This window comes from Haplochromis burtoni, unplaced genomic scaffold, assembly GCF_018398535.1.
Source record: "Haplochromis burtoni strain Fernald_Lab_line unplaced genomic scaffold, NCSU_Asbu1 Contig_70, whole genome shotgun sequence".
NCBI classification, from domain to species: domain Eukaryota; kingdom Metazoa; phylum Chordata; class Actinopteri; order Cichliformes; family Cichlidae; genus Haplochromis; species Haplochromis burtoni.
In genome coordinates this window covers 909089-937042 of record NW_024582431.1, presented here as the reverse complement: position 1 = coordinate 937042, position 27954 = coordinate 909089, and the positions used below count along the sequence as shown (strand labels likewise).

General features: G+C 42.1%; 1 protein-coding gene across 4 annotated transcripts; it reads right to left on the bottom strand.

Moving 5' to 3' along the window:
• Positions 1-340: 340 nt before the first annotated feature.
• Positions 341-27954, bottom strand: ldb1b (LIM-domain binding 1b). Of its 4 annotated transcripts, XM_005925048.3 has the most exons (12): positions 27826-27954; positions 22006-22171; positions 8601-8703; positions 7131-7175; positions 6816-6891; positions 6625-6727; positions 6373-6545; positions 4958-5080; positions 4792-4875; positions 3550-3673; positions 3309-3457; positions 341-2546 (listed from the first exon to the last, which is right to left on the bottom strand). In XM_005925048.3, the coding sequence occupies exons 2-12, from the start codon at positions 22031-22033 to the stop codon at positions 2316-2318; spliced, it is 1239 nt and encodes a 412-aa protein (XP_005925110.1). In that variant the 5' UTR covers positions 22034-22171; positions 27826-27954; the 3' UTR covers positions 341-2315. The 4 variants fall into 4 exon arrangements, with proteins under 4 accessions (XP_005925110.1, XP_042077525.1, XP_005925109.1 ...); XM_042221591.1 differs by lacking the exon at positions 27826-27954 and having other exon boundaries at positions 22006-22265; XM_005925047.2 differs by lacking the exons at positions 22006-22171; positions 27826-27954 and adding an exon at positions 14332-16425.

Below are 27954 nucleotides of genomic sequence, written 5' to 3'. Positions count from 1 at the left end.
GTAACTGCACTTTTTCCTAAACCAGGCAGTTAATCATGTGTTTGATGAGTCATTTTCTTATGCTTTTTAACTTATATGGTCTCACTTGTCTTGAGATGAAAGCAGATCAGTCTATGTAACACACAAAGTAAAGTGTGTAAGTTTTATCCAAAAATAAGCTTTCAATAAACAGTAACCAGATATGCAACAGGGTTTAAGCTGTTTTGTGTTTGCCAAATATTCACTACATAATGTTGTTTAAAATTATGTAAGTCAAAAGGACACAACATGCAACTAAAAAACAGTGTTGGCTTAAATAAGCTTTGAGTGTAAAATTTAGTACAATCAACTACAACGAAGCTTTTTAAAGTGAAAATGTATCTTTTTATTGGTACCATACATTAATTATCAAGGGCAGAAACTAACCAAATCAAAAAAATATATATCAAACAATGATTTTCCTACAGGGTCTGGAGAAGGTACAAGTCACCATTCAAACTCAGTCATAACTGCTGCTGGATTCAACAGTAACAAAATGGAAATGTACAAAACAATGACAGAGCTTCAGCTGTTCATTTATTAGACTTTACAGACTCAGCATTGCTACCAAATATGCAGACTGAACTCAATGTGAGGCTGGTTTAAGAAGATGTGTATGATTCTGGTTATGAATACAAATAAAGACAATTTAGACAGAAAACTTCTTAAAACAAAAAATCTGTTTAGCCAGTGACGAAACATGAAAGTCACCGGATAACTAAAGTTCAGCGAGCACATTCACTTGACATCAAGTTGTAATACACAAAATTGTGAATGTTAAGTGAAAAAAAAAAATCACTTTCTGTATAGATGAATACATGACTGAATTTCTGAATAAATTAAAGAAAATAAACAGTAAAACCATCTCTCTATGGTGGCATTGTACCCCCAGGGGGAGTTGTAATTTACATTTTTAAAAAAGAGGGAGGAGGAAAGAGAGCAGGTGGGAAGGTAGAGGGGACGGGTTCATGAATTTTCTCCTTTTTCCTATTTTTGTTTCTTTACATTAGATTGGGATGGCTTTAGGTAAATCTAAGTAAGAATACATTTTATTACAGTCAGACAGAACTTTGCTACTACCTTAAATATACAAGCACAAATACACAAAAATTCAAATCTCAAAAGGAAAAAAAAAAAAAAAGGAACAAAAAGACAAAATAAAAACATCCACACTAAAGTATTTCTCTTTTATAAACATAAAAGATAAAAACAATATATTTTAGAGGGGGAAGGGATAAAAGTCCTGTGTTGCTCCTTGGTCTGTAGCTTTTTCAGTATTGGTAGAAAATAAAAAAGTAACAATTGAAATGAAGGCGTTTAATACAAATTAAAAAACATTCTAGGGAAATATATACTGTATAAAAACTCTTAAAATGTGTAACTGTGTGTGTGTGTGTGTGTGTAAGACTGTGCATGTGTGTGTGTTGTCAATGTTCTGTTTGAAAGACTGCATTCACTGTAGTCTAATCAGAGATATTTGGGCACTAGGGGGACTCAAAATCCTTCGATCATTATGTGTGGTTGTGTGTGTGCGCGCACGCGTCTGTGTGTTTGATGTTTCCCTAGTGCCACATTTCACCTCTCTTATTAGTGTGTTCATTTCAAATGGTTTTACATATCGATTCTAAATCCTGGTCCATCTGCTTCAGCAAAGCCACCATTAAACTCACGCTGCTGCTTTTCTCTTCTCAAAACTTTCACAAACACACACTCGCACGCATGCAAGCGCACATCCACACACACACACACACTCTATTAACAAACGTTATGGGCGACCCGCACATCAGCAGAGCAGACCAGAATCCAGAGGCATGTTTAGCGTAGGAGTGGACGAGTCGTCCCTAAGCGACTCGCCACCATCTTGAAGCCCAACTGCCACCTTCCCCTCCACCCCACCTGTTCCTACATGTGAACTTCAGTATGGATACTTTAGCGTGCACAGTTCTCCCCTGGACTAAATCATCACTCGTGCTACCCGGTTGCCATCCAAAACTGAAAATTGGCAAGAGCAGATGGGACTTTTTGTCTATGAAATGACGAAAAGGGAGCGAGAGGTGGGACACAGTGCCTAATTATCAGGAAGTCACCGCAATAATCGAAGTTGTGAAACTTCCTCCAGCTCGGCAAAACAGTCCGAGCCCCCTCAGGCTACCTGTGCTTGAATCTGAGCGCTACAGTGGTGTTTGGATTGGAGAGCAGATGATGGACTGTTACTGTTGCAGTCATGGCTATTGAGGTGGGGTGGGGGCCTAGGAGTGACAGGGAGGGGTTAGGTTGAGGATGCGGGGCTCTGGGCTCTACTGTGATGCCTGTGAGGTGGGGTTGTCGCTCTTGCTCTCCTGGCTGGAAGGAGCCTTGTTGTTCCAAGGCGAGTTGGAGCCCAGCGCCGGAGAGTTGTTGAAGCTGTCCTCGTCATCTATGCCATTGGCAGCGTCGAACTGTGTGTTCTCCAGCCGTGTTATCAGACGCTCATCCTCGTCGCCGAACTCCCCTCCCATCAGAGTGGGCTCTCCCACCACCATCACATCCTACGGAGTTACAAAACAGCACAACAATCAGACCACATGAATATCTTAGAACAGATGGCATACGATTTTATATCATACAAGCGATACATTTAGTGCCTCTGAATCCCCCCCTGTAAAGCCGCCTCTCATTTGCACCTGCTGTAGTTTTGGCAGGAACTTTGACCAACCAGCTGTTGATAATAAAGATGTATTTACTGTTAAAACACTTGCTCTGACCTGATTACAGTCAAGCAACATCTAAAATGTTAATTCCAAAAGTAATGGCTATAGACTAATGACAACAACTGAATTTAAAGAAAATTAATACATTTTCTACCATGAAAATGAAAGTATGGAACTCAACCAAAAGTCATAGCACAGTGCTTTTATTTTCCTGGGTTGCTATTAGTAACTTTTCCCGGCTATATTAAAAATGCATTAAATGGCACAAGTTTATCTTACAGTTAAACAAAACAAGAATGAACCCTGATGAGGTGTTTGCAAAAACATGAGAGGGTTTAAAAGTGACATTTGTACTTCTACTAGCTCAGTCAGTAACAAGACGTTTCAACTGTGTTTTAGTTAGGGTTTTAGTTAGGGTTACAGAATCTGAGTCAGTCCTCATATTTTTGTACACAGAATGACTTTGGTTTATTGAGTCCCGCTTTTTTGTTGCCACGATTATCTGAACTCTCCTTAGCAAATCCATGGAGCAGTTTATCAAAGAGCAAAATGATAATGTGTGCTCAAATGATAGACACTAGATGGCACCAGAGCACTCACCGGAACTTGGCTGGACAGTGGGAAGCCACTACCAGGGCTCTTCTTTTTGTTGTTGTTGTTATTGTTAGTTCCTCCTCCTCCACTGATGGTGCTGCCGCCTGACATCCTACGCTTCCGCCGTTTGTTAGGGGCTTGTCTTGATGGCTCAGCTACAGATAAGGAATAAAGAGAGAAAGTTACACATCCAGTTACCACATATCAACGTGTCTGCGTGTCCTATCTAATCATGCGGTTCACCTACCAGGTGGTGCCACCATCCTCTGCCATTTCTGGAACAGACAGGTCTTGAGGCAGTCTCTGGGGCTGAGGCTGTAGGTCTTGTGTCTGGACATCAGCTCCTGCATGGGCTCCAAAATCACACACAGCTAGAGGAAGGAACAGAGGAGATGCCACAGGTTAGTGATTACCCATTTTTCAAGGTAATTAGAGATGCTCCGCTTGATTTATTACCAGCATTATCAGCTGGTGTTCAGCATTATTAACATCACTGGTTGACTTGAAAGTTTGAGATCAGACAATGCGATGGGATAAAACATCAAGCAAAACAATTTGTTATCACTTCGCGGCAACGTTAGAGTGGCTTAATCACTACAGAGGCATCTAAAGCTCATGTTCCAATCAATTTTCACATGGATGTGAGGTGGTGCTGCGTGCTGTGTTTAAAATGAGAGGCACGCCAGATGCAGAAAAACAAACAGCCTGCTAGTATCCAACTGGGCCTGTTTGTCAAGCATACAAGAACATTTAAAGCATTACTGTTCTGCAAGGGGATGTCACCAATAACTAAAGAGGCAGTATTTTTCTCATGTCTCACACACAAAATTTAATAAACAGCTGTGATTATTTGCACAGTCGGGCAGAGGATGAAGAGCCTTTTTTTAAAAGCAAATGGGGAAATAGCTGTTGAATGAAATGTAAATTATGCAGACATAGATGCTGGTAAAATGTTGCCAAGATGATGACTTATAATATAACAAGCAGCAGCTTCACGCTTGTAAAACAAGAGATTCAAGCAAAGCACTGCTCTCCAGAGACACTACTAGTCAAAAACGCTCTACATACAGGGTCAGTTTTTAGTAATAAACCATTTCAACCATTCTTGTATCTTTACTGTACATGAACACAATGTGCTTATGTAGGTTGTCACCCCACAGGATCTGTAAAGCGTCCAAAAATAAAGTCTCCAGTTTGTACACACCTTGACTACAAGCTATACATTCATTTATAAACCAGAACGTAATCATTCAAAGTGCTTTAAAAGCAGGAACTGCTCTGAACAGTCTTCTCACTCTACTCAGTGATGCTGTATATAACATATGCTGCTGTTTGGCAGGTTACTCAATGTCCCTAATTAACTGTTTAACATCCTGTAAAGTTTTCAGAGATGGAAATGTTTTCTTACGAAATTACATCTGGACCACGATCAAGACACAAGGAAAGAACATTTTTCCAAATCCAAATGTTGCACATGTACTGTACTCACTCGGAGGTAGTTGAGGGTGGAGTTCGACAGGCCACATCTTGTTATGTTTTTGGACAGCTGGTCCAGCATCTGAGAGTCTTGGGCCTGGAACATATGGAAAGGAGATTAGAAAGCTAGCAAACAGCGTGTGCCGGTGTGGGTTCCTACTTCCTCTGCATTCACTCACATGCATGGCCAGTATACTACGAGGAATGAGTTCACGGTGTTGTCGGATACTGAAGTGCCACGTCTTTATCCTCATCATGTCGTCAAACATGAACTCCAGGTACAAGCGGCCTTCTACACACACCTGCAGAAGATCAGAGAACTGGAGTTAGTACACAACCGAAGAGAGACGAATAGAATCTATGCAGGAGTGGGTACATGTTTACACATTTAAAGATTACAGTGTTTTTTGCAACAGGGAATTCATTAAGAAATTTTTCGAAAATACTTTTTTAAATAATTCTTGTTATGCAGAATATCAGATTCTCGCTACACGAGTAAAACAAATCCCTACGTTGTCTGCAGAAAAGGACAATGATATGAGCCGACTTCATGATCAACAAAGCTGCATGTTGCCTTCCATTTTTGGGACAGTAATTATACTCAAAATAAGACTGGAGAGAGGTGGAAAGAGAAGGTCACATCTATCATCAATGCAATGTCAACCAAGTTAATAATCACTTGCGGAGAGCCTGGGACAGAGATTCTGTGCACGACAGAATGCACGAAACACTCATAAAATCTGATTAAAACGGCAACTAACCACGTCCTTAATGCTGTGGTAGCATGCAGGTAACTCGAGGAGACGACCAGTTTTTGATCTGCACAATCGGTTTTATTATTTTTTTATTTTATTTCTAAACGTATGTATCTGTATGTTAATAAGAGGAAATATTCCTGATACGTTTATTTCAGGGACACGGCTCTAAACTCAGATGCTCCAATCTGCTGTTTGTAATGGACAGCCAATCAGATGAAAAGTGCCTTAAAGTGAGAGAAGCTAAATTTACATCTTATTGAGTATTAGGGCCAAATTAAGAAAAGAAACATGTTGATCACTTTGAGAATAAAGTTGAAATTTCGAGATTAAAGATGAGAAATAGTCAAAATGTGGCAATTACAGTTATTGTTTCAAGACAGATTTCTATACCCTTTCCAAAATGCCTTATTTAGATGAGTTGGTGAAACAAATTGATCAGCTGTCTTGTGATACAACATACATCCACTTTATTGGATGAGGGTGGAACTATTGATATCCTTGCATCTGTCCACTGCCAGCCATTACATTTTGTGCAAATCCACTCTTCCGAGTGTTTTTATTTTTCCTTCTGCAGCTGCAGCTTCCTGCACCACCTTTTTGACGTCTACGTGCTAAAAGAGAAATTGTTTCCTTCCTTTTTACTAAAGTTAATTATGAAGATTCCACCGACTCCCTTTTTCTTGAAACAACTTTAATCTCCATATTTCAACTTTTGTCTCGAAATAGAATTACTCTGATGGACATAGACAGAAATTTCATCTTTAAATATCAGTTTTTAGAAGTACCAGCTGTATTTGTCCCCAATACCTCCACAGACATCCCCTGCACATACACACCTGTGTGAACATGGGTTTTCCATTCTGTGTGACCATAGTGCACTGATCACAGTCGAGGGAGACAAAGTTATTGTGGAAGGACTCCTTGGGATGTTTCAGTACATAGTAGAGCTCAGTGGCACCGCCCTCAAATATACTCCGGAAGTACCTCGGGATTAACGTCCGGCCAATTGCTGTAAGAAGAAATCGGAATCTGAAAAATCTGATTCTGAAAATCTGAATCTGATTTGTGTCATTCAAACAGCTCCCTACTGTAACGTTTGGGTCCATCTTCCAGACAGAAAGTAATGGTCAGCATGGCATCGTCCTCAAAGAACTCTGTAGTAAATGCATCCCACCACAGGTTGTCACACTCCTACGTTGTAGAGAGGAGAAAGTTATCCATTAAACACCTTTTTGGGGGCGTTTAGCATCCATGTATGTGGCTGTGTATGCACACAAACCTCTGTCCAGTTCTGTAGTCGTTTGTTGAGCTCATATATTCTGTAGTCTGTCTGGTTGCCATATGGTGTGTGCCTCCTGGAAGAAACAAATTGAAAAGAACACAAAAGCTGACAGTCATCAAAATGCAGTAGGGTTACAGCTCTCATAGACTCTTTAGATTTAGCAGGGTTTAACCCAGTTGAGGTTTACAGTCTTACTGCAAGATCTCTAGGCAATTAAGAGAAGGGGGGAAAAAAATCTCACAATCGTATCTGTATTTGTATTACTACGGTTTTTAAACCTGCCTGGAATAATGGGAAACAATGTAGTCTTACCCTATTCCTGGCTCCAGGTATGTGGGAGGGTACATTGGAGTGGGGCTGTAGAGAAACAGGAGACAGAGACATTATTACATTCAGCTATAGTGCTAATATGCTCTCCTCAAGGAGCTAGTCTGCCTTTACAACCCCGGGACATGAGCCAAACATGGCAAAAATTGGATGAGACGGTAAATATCAATTCTCAAATGCACAGACACAATCAACAACTGCAGCCGATTCATTTATTTATTTATTGCAAAATGACAACGGGTGGAAAAACAACCAAAATTTTAAAAAAACAACGATATTCTCCAACTTTACTGAGCTACACAATTCAATGCAATTTTTTGGCTGTAAATTTTCACCTCATACAGCAGTTAACAGTTTAAACATTGCTCACAGTAGCTCAGCAGGTAATTGCCTTTATAATTCGTGGTGTAAACGATGAATGAATAACATTTTTCTACTCTGGATTACAGCAGTACTGATGCAAATGTTCACTCAATGACAGAAGATCAGCGGGGCCCCCTTTACTTAAATACAAGGAATAAACCTTCATATATTAAAGGTGTTTTACCAGTGCATGGTAATATTGTACAACGTATGCAACACTTTGAAAAACGGCTTATATTTAGGATCTGATACTGGAAGGTAGCATCACTCAGTTATTACATTATTATGCCAATAGATGATCTCAAGGCTTGATGCATTTTTTAAAGCATAATGCATTCAATTATTAATTGAGGTTTGCATGTTCTCCCAATCCCTGTGTGCGTTCTCTCTGAGTACTCCGGCTTCCTCCCAGAGACCAAAGACACGAATGTTACAGTAATTGGAGAGACTAAATTGGCCATAGATGGGGACGTGAGTGTGTCATGTCTCTGTGTTGCTATGTGATTGACCATTTCCGCTGGGATAGGCTGTGCCCCCTCGCCCGTAAGTGCCATAAGTAACTAATAAAAATGGACGGATTAAATAAATATTGAACTAAAATTTCCCAGGAAAATTCACGCTTCACTCTAATATAACACACTCTTGCAACACTGATGTGCTCACAGTCACACCTACTGCATGTGCTCATCTCTCTACACACTTTGAAATGAATGTGCAAGCATTGAGTGGCTTCACTGATCCCTCACAAAACGTGGGAAAACAGACTGAGGAGGATTTCTATCTGTTGGTTTGATTTTAAATTAAAGGCTTAAAGTAATTATGCAAAGATACAAGATTTCCTTCGCCGTGTTTGTAGAGCGGAGCTGAGACAGCTAAAGTGAGGATAATGCTACTTAAGTCGATAACTTGTAAGGTTATTGTAAACGCACTGCAAAAACTTTGCGACAACAGTTTGAATGCACAGAAGCATTTGAAAAACATTTGACAGCTAACAGAAAACATACTTTAAAAACAACACAGTTGGCCCCATAAGCAGTCAGCTAGACTAATTTTTGGCAAGCTTTACAAACACAGCACAGAAATGAAACTCACCCCACGTCTCTGTCCAGCATGGTGCCGGGGTGGAAAGGGGGGAAAGTGCTACCGTTGGGGGGCTCCTTGGGGGAGTACAGCTTGAACGACTTGGAGGAACAGCCTGGAATAGAAGTGACGTATATATTTGTAATATATATTATTATATTTAACTTATGGCAGATGAAAACTTGTGACCTGACGGAGAACATGACGTGTGTATAGTAAGCATGCCAAATTTAGACACAAAAGATAAAGATAAAAAATTTATTAACTGGAAAAAAAAGTAAACTTTTCAATATTGATAAAGCTGAGGTTATGGAAAAAAAAACAACAAAACCAAAGATGATGATGTCGAACAGGGCTGTACGAATCTGTAATACTGAGATTGAAAAGATGCAAAGGCCCACGATACGGCATCAGATCTTGCCTTACCTACTTGAAGCATGCTAGTATGGTAAAGTTGTCAGGTTTAAAGATTATCTGGCTAAAAACTGAAGCGGCGACACATAAATACATAGTTTCTTTTTTGGTCCATGATCCAATCATGATTGAATAACTGGACCTGTGCTAAAAATTGTTTTTTTTGAAAACCAAAGTAAAAAGTGGAGAACTGTTACACCTCTGATGCCTAATCAGCCTGAAATAACCAGTATGGTCCAGTTTTAACTGCACTCATTCCATGGTCTTCCCTGAATGGCTCATTTTTGGGGCATTAAAATATAAAACAACACAATGGAAGAAGCCTCATGCAGCACTACCATAGAAACTGATGCCTTACCATGAAGTACTAAACAGTAAGTCAGAAGGAACCCCAAACACAAGAGAAAACATACTGATGACACTGACACACACACATAAAGATCCAGTCCCTGTTCTACTCTAATTGCCTGGCTCTCTTATAAAGGCCATCCAGGCGTGGCGGCCTCTGGGTCACGACCTCTGCGTCACCATGGTGAAGCCCCACCTCCTTCATATTTCTCTGTGGTGTCTCTGCATATTAAACATATTTATGTCACTGTATGTCTGAAGGAAAGATATAACCAAAGAGGGGGACTTGTCTCAGAGGAAAGTTTGTTATGAAATAAGAACACAGTGACGTAAGATGTATAGTAAACAGTTAAAGCAGTAAAAAGTACTAGTAACACTTCATAACACATATCTGCAGACACACTGTGGTGAGGTGGGCAGACAGAGGCTGCCTAACCTTTAAAGTCACACACATTAGGATGTTGTTCCTATAAATCACTAATCTATGCATCCTTATGAAATCCATTCTAGTGAAAGGAGGAATTGCATTCAAATATGTTGTGAATAACAGCAGCGATCACAGCTTTTACAGACCCAGAGGTAAATTAATAAAAAAGTTTTCCGTAAAGAGTATAGAGCCATAAAACATTTCCATCTTTCTAAAAAGTTAAAAAGAAAAGGCAATAAAACACTCATCTATTTGAAACCCTGGCTTCAAATCGAGTTAAAAACAAGCTGTTTACTATGTGCAACACTATGCTATGGGCTAGATGCACCACCAGAAGACTGATAAATAAATAAATAATCGATTCTTTGTGTGTCCATTAGTTGTTGAGAGCTCCATTAGCTCCTCTCCTCTCCCGTTAGCGGTTAATGACAGGCAGTCACAATCACATCAGCTGGACTCCACTTCCTCCACTGGGAATCGTGTTCCTCTCTTTTACAAGCACACAGTACACAATGTCGACAGAAACATACACATTAAACATACACACATCTGCTTGTGGACAGAAACTTTTAGAGCAGATCATCTGTCAAACTGGCACGGATGCCAAAAAACACTCAACTATTGACTTTTCTTCATGCTCAGCCGCCAAAAATCCACCCAACATCACAACATCAAGTCTCCTCTAAATGGGGATATAACCTGTCGTGGTTGTGCACTCCTGCCACTCAAGACTGCCACCATGATTGGTACAAGGGACAAGATAAGGGACAAGTATCCAAACGGAATTTGTGAGCCGGATAAACCTGAACCACATTGTTAAACTTTGAACGTAAAGTGACACCGGTTTAGGTTATTTCGGCATCTATGCTTCATAAATTTAACTGCTAAAGAAGATTGGATGTAGAGTTGCTACAAAGGCAATTAGAATGGCACCAAGCTAGCATATAGTTGCTAGCTAGGCTAAATTTATTTCGGGACTCGAGCGAGCTTAACAACAAAACGCCAAACAATAATAATCCGAAAAGCAATACATTTATGTGAACAAACAAGACACAATACATAATCCCGATCCCCTCAACCACAGCGACGGTGACTGTGTACAACACTGCCTCGTAGGCCTGCAGGGTAGGCTAACGTCAGCTAGCCAGAAAACTGTTTGTAACCAGTTAGCTGGTTTTAGCCTTCCTGCTAACGCCTTAGCGTTAAATCCCTTCGCAACGAAAAAGCACTCAAAAAGAGGAGCAATTACACCGGCGGCAGTTCCTACACCAACTGTAAACGCTAAAAAAGCTAAACGTTAGAGTCGAGTAGTGTGTTTGGGGGAAAGGCGACCCTTTACCTGCAAAGAAGTCCAATCAGAAAATTGATGTTTACAGATCCGTGCTGATAGACCGTGTGTACGCTCCGTGCGTAAAAACGGATAGGCCCGCTGGACGGCGGTTGGCTGGACGCAACGTACCCACACAATACGTCCCTTTGAATTGGATCAATAAAAAAATCTCCTCCAAACGGAATAAGGCCTAAATTGCGGGAGTCGGTCGGTTATGTTTTGTCCCGCATGAGGCCTTGTCAGTGGGCTGAAGCCTGCTGTGGGTTTACATATGGACCCCGATGAGCCCTTTGTTCACGGGAGGACATGAACAATAGCTGTAGGCCCTCCTCCTCCTCTCCCTCTGCAATGCATTTGCTCCTCTCTCCTCTGCCCAGCACCGCCAGCCGCCCTCTCCCACTTCTGCTCCTCCTCCCCCACTAATGCACAACTGCACATAAAGGTTGTCTGGTAAGCATTTTTCCCTTCCTCCTCCCTGCATCCCATATCCCTTCCTTGTAACTGACACAGATGAGAATTGTCCTAATGCAACTCAGTGGAGATGAGCGTGGAGACAAAGATCATGCTGACTGCAAAGTGGCTGTCATGTTTACCTAATTAGTGAACATAGGCTTGCTGCAATCAGCTTGAGCTGAGGCAGTGACAACCAAGTCCCTGGGCCCAAGCAGGATGCAAACGTGATGCACATACATTTGCAGTGGAGCAGTCCCATTGGTCAAAAGTACACCAAGATCTTATAAATTTACACTTAAAGACAGCAGAATAAGTTTGTCAGTTAATTCTGCCTTTCAGTTTGTATGCTTAACTGCCCAAGGTGGACGAGTAAATCCCCTAACATCAGGAATCTCTATACCCTCTTTTCCTCTCTGAGTCTGCGCGCACACACACACAGATCCACGCACACACACAAAGCACTAAGCCAAAAGGAGAATCCCACAGGCTTCTAAATCTGCTTAAATCGCCTCAAATAATAATCAGATATTCAGATCACAGCCAGCAGAGATCTCACCCATATGTCCAAAGTTGTGATATAAAAAGAACAAGCAGTATTAGGACAGCAATTTTTCCATATTTATGCAAGCGTCATATCTAACACGCAAACTATTTGATCTACAGCATCTAACCCCAAAGGACAGAAAAGACAGATTATCCCATATCGAGGATGTAAAGTAGTTTCCTTTCACCCACTAAAGAACTTTCCCTTCCTGCTGCACTCTTTAGGTTGTTACAGCCACCAGCACGAACACGGTTCTCATTAATACACCACCCATGCACACTGGGAGTGAAAACAATGTTTCATAAATGATTTATTCATAAATTAAGCCGCTGTTGCGAGCTGCTCAGTAAACAGGTCTTCACAGAGGGAGTGAGACTAAACACTGGTGCTGATCAGTAATATGACATTATTGCAACATTATAATAACATTTATCATCAGCGTCGTTATTATTATTATTATCATCATCATTATTAATATTACATTCATCTTCACCTTTTAACTGCACTATAGATAACACATATAAATGACTGGAAATATATACACCAAAGCGGACATGAGTAGAAATGTGATTTTTTTTTAAAGTTTATTTTTACACATTTTGGTATGCAGAACAATTTAAACTTCAAGCATCAGTTAAACAAGTTATTTCAGTGGGTTATGACTTGCTGCCTTTGTCTGATATTTAAAATCCCATTTGTTGTTCTGATGGTGTAATATTTTATCCTGAACCAGACTTGCACTGGGGTGTATTTGCAGTGGTATGCAGTTTGTGTGCCCGTATACATGTTGCTCCATGATTCTTTATTACATTGTACACATGATATAAATACATGATAGTTTTAATGCAATAATCTAATTCTCAGTTACTTATAAGTCATTTAAATGTGTGCAGTAGATATAAGTAAAGATGCAATTTTTGCACATTTTTTAAAACATTATTCTCACATTTTCATCCAGATTTTTTTTTACTATTATTACTATGTTATATTTTTTTAATTCATGCAGGCATTTTGATACACTGAATCTAGGTGTAATACATTTTATTGTATTTTTATTTTTATGCTTTTTTCCATTTATACATTTAAAATACTTGTATATGTTTTTCAAGTGATGGATCTGTTTGTTGGACATCTATCCCACCGGGATCTGCTGCTCTTATATGCCCAAAATGAAGACAGCAACTCAAATATGAACCTCTTTGTAGACTCTGATGTATGAAATCCAGAGTATGGTGAAGTGCACTGTCTCCCAGAGCCAGGCATGTAGAGAGGATAAGCCTCTATAAGGCCTGTCTCTCACCCGACCAGCAACAAAGATGCCCGGGCTGACTTTATGTATATTGGTTTGACCATGGTAAGCCTGTGACATGAGCTCTTCACAGCTCACGAGGCTGCTGTCAGTCCTTTGGCAGCATCTTTGTGTGTCTAGTACCAGGGGGAGGTGTAGTCTGTTGTAGCTAAGAGTGTCTGTTGTGGGTGACTTATGTGGATTTGCCTATCTTACATTGGCTGGCCCCTGTCACTATGGCAACATGAGCAATCATTGCTGACACAACCAGAGAGAGAGGCTAAGAAACATCCATGGAAATGGACACACAAGGGTTAATCCTGTGTGTGTGTGTGTGTGTGTGTGTGTGTGTGTGTGTCTCCCCAAGCTCACCCATTGAAATGGTACATGACGGGGTTAATCCCCAGTGCATGTGTGTGTGGTGGGGTGTTGGAGAGGAGGTGGGGGTGGGAGGTGTGTCAGGATAAGGCTTGAAGGGCTTACACACACCATCTCCTTTGCTCTCAGGCATAGGGACAGCCTTATCTTCAACCAGCACCCCAACCAGTGAGGCACACGGGTACACTCACACAGATCTGCCCAACCCTCGCTTCGTCAGCTTGCCTCATTTTCCTGCAGTTAAACATTCACACCTAAAGCCATAAAGCCATGTATAATAAGTGCTCAAAGCGGACACACATGGTGTTTTCACTAAGCCTACACTTTAAACCCACAAGTGCAACCTGTTTAAATTGACCTTTGTTAAAGTCAATAAAAAGAGAGTAAGAGACTGAACTTGTACAGCATTTTGGTATAAATATGCTGTACTAGTTCTTGCTTTTAAATAAAAGACAAATCAGAAATTCTTCTTTTCGACCGTTTTATTTGACCTCAGAGGTTTTTGTTACCTCGTCAGCTGTGAGAAAGGCAAAAAGGAAAAGGTCAGCAAGACAGACTTACCTCCTTCAGACTCTAGCTGTTCTGACATCGCCATTTTGTCACCTACAAATGCACTTTCACGGCTACACACTGATCTAACTCAGAGCCTGAGTCTGTGTTTTCATGCCTCTCCCACTCTCTGATATCTTCCATGTCCAGACTGTCAGGCTCAGGGGCACGAGGAGGGGGAAGGAGGATGCCTACAGTCTGTGTGTGTGTGTGTCTGCCTCGCATGTGCATGTGTGTGCGTGCATGCTATCGTGCACATGTGCAAATGTGTGCAATGTGCCACTTCCACTTACTAGTCCACAGGAAACTCAACTGCACATGCATCTGCCAGAGTTCTGATAAGAACCATTCCCGCCAGCCTCCCTTCAGCACAATCCTAAGCACTGATCTCAGGACAGTTTTGTGTCAGTTTGACTGCAGAAAAAGCCCTGACCGAGCTGATCCCAGCTCAAAGATGAGTTCCAACTGGAGAATGAGTGACATCAGTTAAGTGCTGTTTTTTCCGTTTTTTCCCCAAACAGGAATGAAAACAGAACCACTCCTCTTTTCATAGATAGCATTCACTGCATTTCTTTCCCAAAGCTAAAAGCATGCCTACTGTTTCTCGACTTTTCCCACTTCACAATATTAAATAAGTACTTTAGACACATCAGTGGCACACACTGTCCACACGGAAGCTAGCTACATGTCTCTGGGGCTCGTTTCACTGGTGTCTGCCTGCCAGATTTGATACATTTGGCAGCTCAGGCCTCTTTACTCCTTTATTGGATCAGATGGGGGGGGGACAGAGATCTCTCTGTCTGATTCAGCTCTGATAAAAGATCCAAAAGACAAGCTGCCACTTTTTGGAGGAATGAGCTCTAACAGTGGCCAGCTTTAGATCAAAGAGACTGTGAGCCAGAAGAGCTGCAGACACTTAACTGACGCAGAACTTCAGCTGTAGTTATTTTAATGGACTCAAGGTTTAGGGTTAAAGCAAAATGTCTTATCTCAACAGAGAAACGTACAACAGAAGAAAGTAGCATTCACATTAATTAGCAGCATGGTGGCTCACAGCAAGAGGATTTCTTTGTGGAGTTCAAATGATCTCCCTCAGCCTGGGAAGGTTTTCTCTAGTTACTTCTGCCACTGAACAGCATCCCATCTGGGCCCAGGACACACTCACAAAAGAGATTCCTAATCTCAAGAGTTGTACTTAGTTATAACATGAGGGCAAAGTTGGACAATATGACAATAATGTGAGATTAATAGCAGTCTACTGTCAGAGAGTTTTTGCCACACTGTTATAGTGTGCCGTTGCTTTAGTGGGATACAAGTATCTTGTGCAATATACACTGCTCAGACAGTTTGTTGGGCACACCTTGCTAGTACTAGGTTGGACCCCCTTTTCCCTTCAGAACTGCTTCAATTCTTTATGGCACAGATTCAACAAGGTGCTGGAAACATTCTTCTGAGATTTTGGTCCATATTGATATGATAACACATTTGCTGCACGTCCATAATGTGAATCTCCTGTTGCACCACATCCCAAAAGTGCTCTGTTGGATTTCGATTCTATGACTGTGGAGCACATTAGAGTACAGTGAACTCATTGTTATGATCAAGAAACCACTATAAGATGATTTGACTTTGTGACATGGGATGATATCCTACTGGGAGCAGCGATCAGAAGATGGGTAGACTGTGGTCATAAAGGGATGGAGATGGTAGGCTGTGGCATTTAAACAATGCTCAGCTGCTAGTAAGGGGGACAAAGTGTGCCAAGAAAATATGTCCCACATATTACACCACCAGTAGCAGTCTGAATTGTTGGTAAAAGGCAGGGTGGATCCATGCTTTCATGTTGCTTGTTGTTGCAGCAGAAACGGAGGCAATGTTTTTCCAATCTTGTATTGTCCCATTTTGGTCAATTTGTCCAAATCAAAGCCTCAGATTTCCTATCCTCATCTGACAGGAATAGGTTTTCTGCTGCTGTAGCTCACCTGCTTCAAAGTTTGGCGTGTTGTGCATTCAGTGATACTCTTTGTCATTCTTTGGTTGTAATAAGCAACTATTTGAGTTACTGTTGCATTCATATCAGCTTGAACCCTTCTGTCCATTCTCCTAATATTTATCAGGGCAAAGAACTGCTGCTCACTGAATATGTTTAATGTTTGGAGGATTTTTTTAACATCAGTTCAAGATAATACAAACATCAGGTTCTGCTTCTATATCACCTGGTCAAAGATGTGCACAGGTAGCCTCACTCTAGAATTTTAATCACAAAACAGCTTTACTATATCTTGTTGGGTGTTTTTGTAATCTTTCTTTACATGAACAACCACTGGAATCAAAAGTTAGAAATAACTGTCTAAAGATAAGTAATTTTGACTTATGTATTTAAATCACAGGAGACCCCAAAAACGGTGTGTGTGTGTACGTGCGTGTACAGAAAAGCAATATAGGTAATAACAATCAGGGATAGAAGTTGAAACCCCTTACATTTAAGAACCAGTATCAAATGGTCTTATTTATAAGAATTTTATCCCTCCAACCTCATGTAATACTAATACTGCTGAGTTTGTCAGCTAGTCTGTGCAAAACAGTGATATTAAACTAATTTCAGTGGTGCTTAAGTCCCAACTGGGTCTTATTTTTCTCCCTCTGTGTTCAGATTTAGATAATAAAAAAGATATTGTAAAGCTCAAAGCTTGAGTAAGCTTATTTTATCCATTCAGAAAATTATTTAATTAAAAAAAATGTGTAATGGGATTAATATTAATACATTATTAATTTCTCACTCTATTAAATCATAGATAATGTTAATGTCCCCTGTCCAAAATAATGAAGCTTAACACAGGGACTATTGATATTTTGTTCGGGAAAATAAATAGTTTTTAAATACTATAAGTAATTTTTTTTTTAGTGAGGACCTTTACTTTGAAAGGACTTGACTGCTTTTACTTAAACGATCTGAATCTCTTGCACCCTACAGCTCAACTGTCAGACGGGAAATTGTTATTGATGCGTCTCATTTGCAAGAGAAAACAAAAGTGCGACAATCAAAACAAGCGACACTGAATATAAATGGATCTGCTGTTGCTCAGCAGAGATCCATCACTCATTCATCTGCTTTACAGTCAGGAGAAATCACTGTGGAAAATTCGGACTGACCTACAATCTGCAGCTTGTCCTTTGATAGCAGCGCCCTCTCGTGGCCACAATGAGCCAGTGTCTTTGTTTTCATGCTGCCCTACAGTTTTGTTTTTTTTTCTCACTCACTGGGTGAATTCCCTACTCAGGATCTTTCTGGCAGGCAAACACAGACACACTGCAACCTGGGAAGTTCAGCGGCAAGTGCGTCACATGTTATAACAGGCCAAGAGGTGAAGGGATTAAATCAGGAAAAGGCTCAGCCGTGAGCCAGTTTGGCATTGAAATATATTATATGAGTGTGTTACTTTAAGTGTCAAAAGAATCATGCATGTGCTGTAGTAACTTAATGATCTATATTATTATCCATCATCTTCACTGTTGCACTCCCCCCCCCCAACACCGCCACCCCCTTTTCTCCCTGGCATTTTGCAGGTAGCTTAGATTTAAGTGTGTGTGTGACAGATGTGCGCGAGAGTGTGTGTGGCGGCGGCTGGTGTCAGCTGGCAGCTGTGTGAGTGGAGATGACAGTGCCCTGATGCTGCGTTCTCTGTTCTCTGGGAGCCATTTTGTCTGTCTCTGATCTCAGAGTCAGGTCTGCCCCCCCACCCCACACACCCTCAGCCAATCACGTCACCGCTCAGCCTTGCAGAAAACATAGAAACACAGTCTGATCTCTCTCTCTCACTCTGTCTCACCCACTCCATCTCCCTCCCTCTCCTACAGTGTTCATCTCCTACTTGCTTCTCTTTTCTTGGCTCTTCTGCACTCTGCCCCCCCCCCTCCATCACCTCTTCTCCCTCCTTTCTCCTGCTTCCTCCTCCTCCTCCTCTTCCCCCCTTAATCCACATCTTTCCTCGGTGTCTGCTCACTCCCTCTCTCTTCCCCTCTGTCACACCCTCCTCCTCCTCTCCAGGCTCTCTTGTTGTGCAACCCGTTTTTAAACAGCTCAGCCTTTGTGCGTTTTTGTCTGTTGCCATTTCAGCCAGAGCTGCAGTCTTTACTCATTTTCCTCCAATCAGGGACACCATGTGACTCTCTGCATGAGAGGGCACAGTCCCTTCCCCCTTCTCTCTCTCTCTCTCTCTCTCTCTCTCTCTCTCTGTCGCTCTCTCTCCTTCTCTTTCCCTTTCCCCGTCTCCCTCCTTACTCCTCCCCACCACTTCCCCCACTCTAGCCAGCCAGCCAGCCAACATACGCTAGCAATCAGAGGAGTCAAAGAAAAAGAGGGAGTGAGGGGAGGGTGAGAGGGGAAAGAAGGATGAAGGTATATACACAGTGCAGACTGAAACTGTGTGGGAGAGGGGAGACAGGGGAGGTATGGGGGGGAGATGTCACAGAGGTGAGGGGGGCACAGAGTAGTGTGGATTTTACTGTAAGGTCAGTGTAGAATAGTATGAAGTCATCTAATTGATCTCCAAGCAGAAAACACAATAACCATTGAGTAAAGTTATTCCCTCACACACTTTGGCCCACTGTTTATGTCATCCACATGTCAGGACACATGCTGTGTGTGTGCATCCAGACGCACACACACACACTCACGTACAAACTGTGAGCCCACACAAGAAGGGGGAGGATCCTTGTGCGTTGAACACGGCTCAGGAATGTAAACAACAGAGAACAAGACGAAAGCAACCGAAAGGCAGAAATTATATAGTTTCACATTTTACATGCTGTTGTATTTAGTCAGCTTTCTCAGAGTCTCTGATCGTGTTTTAATTATATAAAGAGGGTGGCAACTTAAGCGTGTAAATTAACTAGCGTCACTTTAGGGTCAAGCTTTGGGTTCATTTGAAGTTGACTTGAATGAATGGAAGTGATTGTTCCGTTTTAGGAGGCAGTGTTTACATTGGTTTTCAGTTACCTCATGTTGTGTATACATGTGTATCTGTGTGAGTGACTGAAGCTGTATTAATCACACGTATTCTTTAAGGTCACCAGATGTGCATGAGAAAGTAAGATTGCACAGTTGTATTGTCTTTTTAAAGTTTGGGTTTTGCTAAATATGTGTCGACATCTATGAAGCCAGGAGCTGAAAAGTGAAAGATGTCACCAGACAAGAAGCTACTTTGTCAATAATATTTTTTTTAAGTGAGAAAAAAAAAGAAAAATGAGGAGAAAATGAAAAAGAGAATACAAAAGAAAACAGAAAAAAAAGCCAAAAGCAAAAAGGGGAACACCAGAGAGAACAATATGAGAGCAAAAGTGGAGCGCAGAAGAGTGCAGTCATACGTCTTTTTGGAAATTTCCATGACCACGTTGATTAAGTATGCAATCTGACCACAAGATAGCTAAGGCCCGGTTCTAAACAAATGCTCTCGCCTCTGCTGTGCAGGCTTGTTTAACGGCTGAGGTGGCAGCGTTTGCCTTTGTAACACAGAGCGCTGCGCAGAGATTGAAAACACATGATTGAACACACACACACACACACAGGCGAAAACTCTGATGCACCATATTCCCTGTACCATTGTGCGCTCCAGACAAATTGTTATCTGGTGCATCTAGAGAGTTTGCCCTTGCTGATACCAAATCTGTCTGCCAACATGTTTCTATACTATCCAGCTTTCTGATCCGTCATCCTCGGTCGTGTCTCTTCCTATTCATCTGTCTACAAGCCAAGACGAGCTGACATTGTACTCTCAGTTTGCTTCTCCGAAACTTTCCGCCTTTAAAATAATCTGCAATGCTAAAGAGTTTCCAGACCGCAAAACATGGGACCAGTTAGTGCTCCATCTCTCTAATGACTAAAGTCGAGACTGGCACCAGGGAAATACGATACTTGATGAGTGGTTGGCTAAATTTCTTTATCCACATCCCGGCTGTTTGAGGGTTGACCACTGTGGCCGCTGTGGCCTGGTAGGCAGGAGAAGAGAGGAGGCCACGTCAGGGTTATGCAGCACCCTACACGCACATAAATACACACAGCAGCTCACAACTTTATCACACTTCCTTCCTCCTCTCCTGCTGCTGAGAATTATACAGCAGCAGATTCTGAGAGCATCTATCATGATTATGAATACATTCGCAGCTATAGGATTATATTTCATGTCCTACACATCCTATCAGGAGTGCTACATAAATCGCTGTAACACTTAATAATATATTGCCCGAGGCTGAGCAGTGCAGGGTTTATTTCTAGACCTTTATTTCTCTTGTTCTTTCCACCTCTGCCTGATTAAAGTCAATAAAACCAGAAGAATTATCTGTTTGCTGTCAGGCGTCCCACACCTAAACACAACTGTTTGGGGACTGCAGGGAGTTCCTCAGAAGTCGCACGCCTCTCAATATGGTGGCCTAATATGACGGATATTACTCCCTCCAGGTCGCTCTCCGTGGCTCTGTTCCCAGAAGCCCTGTAGCCGATACTCAACTTCAACCAATTTTAATAAAATGGTGACATACAACAGTCGGACTGCGGGGCTGTTTTGTTATCATGGCGCAAAATGAAAACGGCCTATGAAGCTACGACTGTGGCGATATGACTGACACTTCTTCAACCCCAAAGACAGATATTTAACATGAATGAAGAAGCCTCAGATGTCACAGAAAACAGCAGCGAACAGAGAGAGGTGCAAGTAATTGTGTTAGAGTAAGATCAGCGTCTGCCCTTCTCCCACTCGACCGTGCACTTGCTGACCTCGTTTTGTGAACTTAAAGAGAACTTCTAGGTAAAAAGCTCCCTAACAAGGCTATTATACATCCATGCTTTGGTTAAAGTACAAGACTTGAATCTTTAAAAATCACGTCCCACAGATGTAGCAGGGCACTTTCTTCCCCACTTTGATATCAGTGATAAAAACTGCTTCTGTACCTGCAAGAGGAGCATCCCCTCATCTCCCTCTTCACATATCCTAAACAGCATACTCCTGTGTGAGCTACGAAACATCAAGCATTCATTAGTAACTCTTCTGTGAGAAGAGGAGCAAAATCAATCATGCAAGCCTTTGATTCATGCCACTGATCTTTGCCCTTTAAATGTCACACTTTGATCCTTTTTTCCCTCCTCTCTTCTTTTCCGCTACCTCCGCTGTCAGATTTCCACTTTGGATGAGAGAGTAACTTATAAAGGACTCTGCTGTTAACCTGGGCCATTAGTCAGAAAGCATCAGCATCATTAGCAACAGCAGAAACAGCAAGAACAACAACTGGTGGAGGAAGAGGAAGAAGTTGCATTAGTGGCGCCACTGCAACAACTTCATGCACAGATGTGCGCGCCGCAAGCAAATATCTTCAGCGTTTCATCTTGAAACTAAAAGAGTACGATGATAAGAAGAATGCATGTTTGCTGCATATATCCTAGTATTTTCTTTGCACTTCATCAGCCATCGCAGAGGGTGACCTCCCATGAGCCTTTGCAAACAGAGCCCTAGGGCCTCGGGGCACCTCTTTCCCCATCTCTCTGCCCCAGTTGGTCACGCCACAGCAGCCGCTGCACTCACCAACCAAAATACAACAACAACAACCAGAAAAAGTCAGCGGCTGGCAACAGCAGCAGAGGCAGCAGCGGCAGGGCTGTCGTTAAAGACAACCATCACCACGGCAGCTACTTACCGGGACACGCGCAGCCGCCCACGGACATCTTCTCACATGTCTGGTGTGAATCCGATCAGAATGATGGTGGTGGTGGCTCTGTTATCCCTGCTCTCTTCCTCTCCTTTTCTCTCTCCTCGTTCTCACCAGTCACTGCTGCCGCCACTGAGGCTGCTCACATGAGCGTCTGTTATCCCCACGGTTCACACACACAGACACATACACACACATATACACACCGCCAGGGAGCAGAGAGAGAGAGAAGAGGGAGTGAGTGAGTGAGGGAGGGAGGGAGTGAGTGAGTGACGGCGAGGGAGGAAAAGAGAAAAGAGAGAAAGAGGGGAAGAAAAGGTTAAAAAAAAGAGCACACACAAACACACACACACACACACACAAAGGATCAGATTCTCTCAGTTGTAGCTGTACACTGTGAATCACACTGCGAGTGTGTGTCCAAGTGTGTAAGTGAGTGCGTGTTATCGAGTGAGGAGAATACTGCTCCTGCCTCTGCTCTGCCCTCACCCTCATCAGCCCTGCAAATTACAGCTCAGGTGGGAGGAGAGAGGGAGTAAGGGAGAAAGAGAGAGGGAGGGAATGAGCGGCTGAGTGCTAGAGAGAGAGAGAGCGAGAGAGAGAGTGTGTGTGTGCGAATGTGTGTGCGAATGTGTGTGCGAGCGAGCAAGCGAGTAAGCTAGGGCGAGAGAGAGTGGACTGTCAAAGTGACCTGAGAGGCAGATTTGAGAGAATAACAACCATGTGATGTGGGTCCCTTTTTTCCCTCCTTTAAATATGTAGAGACTGTTTTTTTCCCTTTTTTTTACTGCTGCTGCTACAATGACACACACACAGACACACACACACACACACACACACAAACAGACACACGTGAGCACACACACGTAGAGAAGTGAAGCTTTAAATGATCCTCAGGAAATCTGGCTGTGTGTTTATATGTGTGTGTGTGTGTGTGTGTGTGTGTGTGTTGGTGTGTGTGTGTGTGTGTGTGTGTGTGTGTGTGTGTGTGTGTGTGTGTGTGTGTGCGCACGCTGCAGCTGTCTGAGTGGCTTGTTACCATCCGGAGAAGGTCTGCTACGGGCAGGGGGAGGGAAACGGGTGAGGAAAAAGGGAGGAGGATGCAACTAACATGCCTCCTCTCTCTCACCCTCTCTCTCGCCTCCCTTTCTCACCCATCCGCTCTCTCGCTCCGTTAGTCTTCCTGTCTGCAGTATGTCACACAGTGTTGCTCTCTCGCTTCACTCATCTTCCTGTCTACTCGGCCATTTATCTCTCCTGCCCTTCCCTCCCCCCACGCTGTCTCTCTCTCTCAGTCCTTATTACTCTTTCTTCCATTCTACCTTTCCCTCCCACTGCCTCCATCTCGCCCTAATCTTCCCTCCATCACTATGTCATTTCTCTTTCTCGGTCAGATGCTCAAGTTTGTGTCAGGAGGAGAGAGTAGTTAGGCCCACATTAAAAGCGACATGACACCTGACTGCTTAAGGACACATCAGGTACTATCCTACTCTAATTGCCAAAATAAATAAATAAAAGACAGGACTCTGACAGTGAGTTGTTGTGATTAACAAGTATTTTTTCCTCTCTGCCAAAGAACTATTAAGCTACATCACTGAGCCATGTAGTTATACATGAGCTCTGCAGTTTATCCTGAGTGCACTTCCCTGCTACTCCAAAGTACTCAGTTTGTAACTAAATGCGCATTAATCCACAGCTGACAATAGTTCCCAACAAATGCATGTCTGCTTTTGATCAAAGCCCCAGAACCCAGTAATTTGAGGAAAATCACATTACCTCTTTTTTGTAAGTTTAGATAGATATTATACTTAAATGATTTAACTTGGAACAAATTGGCTTTGTGGCTGAGTGCCACCGACATGGATGGTTGTGGTCTTTTCCTGGCATTTGATATCTTGTAAACTTGTGGTCCCTAACCAGGGTGCTATTTCAATGCTGAAAAGGTGCCAAAAACTCCAGTTCCTTGTATGACCACTTGAGGCTGGCTTCTGAATCAGGTCTGATCCCACAGACTTGCATGTTCAGCCTTTCGGCACAAATAAGTTTGCAGCCTGGCACATAAAATATTATTAGTGGCAGGTCTGCTTTGATGTAGATGCAAACATAGGCCGCTACAGTTAATGGAGGTCTGCTACACTTCACCTCAGCTAATCTAAGTCACTGAAATGGACTTCTCAAGTGTGGGTGTTGCCGCCTTTTGGAGCACTTTAAGGCAAATGCAATTATAAGACAAACTAATTGTACTAACAGGATGTCCAAGAAATCTGTGCTCGGGTTTGACATGTGAAGTTCTGTCACTGTATTTATAAGTTACTTACCACTAATTAGCAGTTAGCTGTTTTTATGCAGCTTATTAGTTCATAACTTAAGACTTGCAAGTTGGAAGCTTAGGAGCTTAGAAGCTTATATGCAAATTAACCATTTGCTTCCACACTAAGTCACCCAGCTCTGGTTGCTACTGTAGAATTTAGTTACCCAAATTTATCTTTATTTCCATATTCATAATTTTTTGCAGTTATTTTCTCGTAAAATACTGGTAAAATCTTTCTTGTTCACCTTAGAAATAAAATAAACACCTACTCACCAATCAGCTACACTGCTAAACCAATTATAATATGGTGCTGCAAAAGCAGCTCTGCCCATCAGAATATGTGGAGTTTTCCTGTGATGTCTGACACCTGGCAGCAACTTTGGGTGCTGGGTTGGTCTTGTTCTGGTGCATCCCAAAGATGCTCATTTGGATCGGGATCTGGGCCGGTTTGACGGTAGGATCAAAACATAGGGGCTCTTTATTGTGTCCTTTATTGTGAGGGCAAGGTCTCTGAGTAGAACACTGCATCGTAACAAGACAATCAATGTTGTTCACTTCACCTGTCAGTGCTTTTAATGGTTGTGGCTGAGCAGTGTATAAATTGTGCTTATTCAGGGATTTTAGCCATTAGAAAGGTCATGACCCCCACTGACATCCTAAGACTGAATACAACACATTCTGCACATACGCACATTCCTGAGATGTCTAATTATAAACAAGAGCGTGCCGTTTCCCTCCAGAATGACATCACAGAGTTTTTGTTAAATCTGGTTCTCTCTTTACATGCAACACAAGTCTGCGTAGATTGCCTCCCCCACATATTCCTACTTGCCTTTTTTAAGACACTTGCTCTTTGTCCCCCCTCCCTCTCTTCCTCACCCTCTGTCTCATTAGGCAGCATCTCATTTTGAGGAGGAGAGCGTTAAGCCAATCAGAGAGGGGAAGAAAGAGCAGAGGAAGGAGGGAGAAGGAGAGAGGGAAAGACGGCGAGGTTGCAGAAGGAAGAGGGCAGAGATGGAGTGAGTGAGAGAGGTGGTGAGAGAGAATGAGAGAGAGAGACACGAAGGAAAAGAGAGGGAGATGGATGGAGGGAGAGCGGGAAAGAGGGAGGGTGAAAGAATAAATAGCTCTGGCGCACTCGTCCCCCATTACCCCGGGAGGGCACTGTCGCCATGGCAATGTGGCAGAAAAAGGATAGCACAAGCATGATGAGCTTCTACACACGCAATTTTATAAATGAAAACTGTGATTCACACATGTATCTGCCCACATTAACAGTTTCATGGAGACATATTTGACAAGTTCATACTTTCAAATGGGTGTGGGCAGAAAGCACGCCGTCTTAAACTCTACAACAATCATTTATACACAGGCATGCACACGCATTAACAATTTGCCAGTTTGCAGATAGTCAAAGCCTGCATAACAGAGAAATAACCGAGACAAAGGGAGCCGTGGAGGGAGATTACAGCATAAAAGACAGGCAGTCAACACAAAACAAGAAGGTGAAGAAAAGGCACCGGAGAAGAAAATAATAAAGGAGAACAAGAAAGCAGTTTTTTAAATACCTAATCAAGTATCACCGTTGCCTGCTGTGTTGCCTTACAATAGACTTTATTGGATTATGATGCGCATTTCCTTTAACTTGTTTTTTTTCTTCTTACCCCCTTTTTTCTCACTAATCTATAAAACACTTCAGTAAACCCAGCATTAACTGATTATTTTGGCTCCACTTGGGGAAAGACAAATACAATATTGACAAATTATCACTTCAATAACTTGTTATAGCTAATGCATCAGCCAGCAGTTGCCAATTTATGCACCCAGAAGATGCAAAGCAGCACTAATGCTCATTTGAAATGTTTTTTTGTTTGTGTGTTTGTTTGTTTTTTTTGTCCACCTGATGAATGCTAGCTTAATATTTACTCATTTTTTGCTCCTCCGTGATGCCCGACAGCTCTTGAGGGAAGTTTCTCTAGGCGGTCAACATTTTGCTGACTCTGTGTGTGGTGCACAGCAGGTAGCATACAGCAGGTATATCAGGAATTCCCAAGCTGACACCAGAACAGGAACAAAACTGATGAAGTTGCTAGAAATGCTCCTGTGATGGTGATTTTCACAGCCCCACGACTGAAATAACAGGTTGTTAATCTTCATCCCCTCATAAATCCAACATACAGATTTATGGTTTCATACTCTCCCACATCAGCACTATACTTAGGTTTATTTCTGTTTCACTCTCTGGATTTACATAAAAACTTTAGGTTTGTTTAGTGAAGTTCTAAATAATTCTATGCACAATTGGTTTAGACTTGTACTGCTCTGCTTGTATATATGTTGAGTTCTTCCTCAATAAGTCAGCTTATTAACTGACCTACTTAACAGGCCCACTTGTACTTGTGCACTCAAAGGCCTTCATACAGCAAGTCTCATTCACCCATTTGTGCAAGTGCTTTTTTTCTATAGAAGTGCTTTTTATCTAGCATTCACACATATTCACACTCTGATGAAAGCAGTGTCTTGCCCAAGGATATTTCGGCACGCAGACTGGAGCAGCCAGGAATCGAGCTTAGTTCCTATTAGAAGATAACCTGGACTACCTCCTCAGCTACAGCCACCCCTAAACAAAAAACTAAAATTGCCCATTCTTTTTCAAATATAGATTAAAGAGTGTGTTACAGCAACAGTTTCTTATTTGTGTCGACAGTGTCGCATTACTTAAAAAGTATTAAAAATGTTATTGGAATAAGTTTAACAGTAGCTGAAGTCAGTATGCTGCTAACATACTCGTGTAAAGCTGATGCAATGTTTGCCATCTTAGAAAATGCTCTAGTAGATTTTGACTTGTTCTGCTTTACCTCACAGGATATAGCCCATCAAACATTAATATACCAAGTCCTACTGAACCTCTGTCATGTCTCTGTGACCCTCTGTGACCTGGATTAAACACGCCACACGCTTAGGTGCTGCCAGGTTTGACTATAATCAGTATGTGCGCAGCAGCAAAGACAAAAGTTCATTTCCCAGGTCATTAGTCATGCCTGTTAGAAACAAGCCTGTTGCAATACTTTAATAATGTAGGAACCAGCAAATTAGCAGCTACAGAAGCACTGCTGAAAAATTTTGCTCTAGAGAGTAAAACAAATCACCTAAAGTCAGTAGACTGAAGTTAAAAATGGCTTTAGTGCCACTCTCATGCCTTTGTTGCTGCATAGTTATCTGTTAAAGTTGTTTGGAAGGCAAATGTGGTGGTTAATTAGCTCAAGAAATCTTGTGTGCATCCAGCCTGAGGGCAAAGCAGAGAATGAAAGAGGCTGTTCTGAGCGAGCCAGCCGTCTGTAAACTCTTATGTAAGGCAGAAACTGCATCCTGTTTCTCTCAGCTACATTATTGATGTAGGTTTCTGTTACCATGCCGAGTGTGTTTGTATGCATACGTGCACGGAAACATGTGCACCTGTAAGTCACTATCTCTCGGATACCTCTGGATAGTCTCACCTCTGCTGATCTGCAGAAAGGGTGGTCTCCCCCAGCTGAGGTCTTGTCACTCTCCCTCCTCCCCTTTCCACCTCTCCGCATGCTCTCCTGTTCTTTCTTCACCTCCTTTCGTCTTCTGTATTAATGTAA

Bases quoted from the DNA above. Each gene is read 5' to 3' on its own strand.
- ldb1b (XM_005925047.2), bottom strand. From the start codon at position 14,365: ATGGCGATGTCAGAACAGCTAGAGTCTGAAGGAG. The intron at 6,728-6,815 runs GTTTGTGTGCAT...TCTACAACGTAG, and splicing joins GACTACAGAACTGGACAGAG to GAGTGTGACAACCTGTGGTG. The intron at 3,674-4,791 runs GTGAGTACAGTA...TCCTTCCTCTAG, and splicing joins CCACCCTCAACTACCTCCGA to CTGTGTGTGATTTTGGAGCC.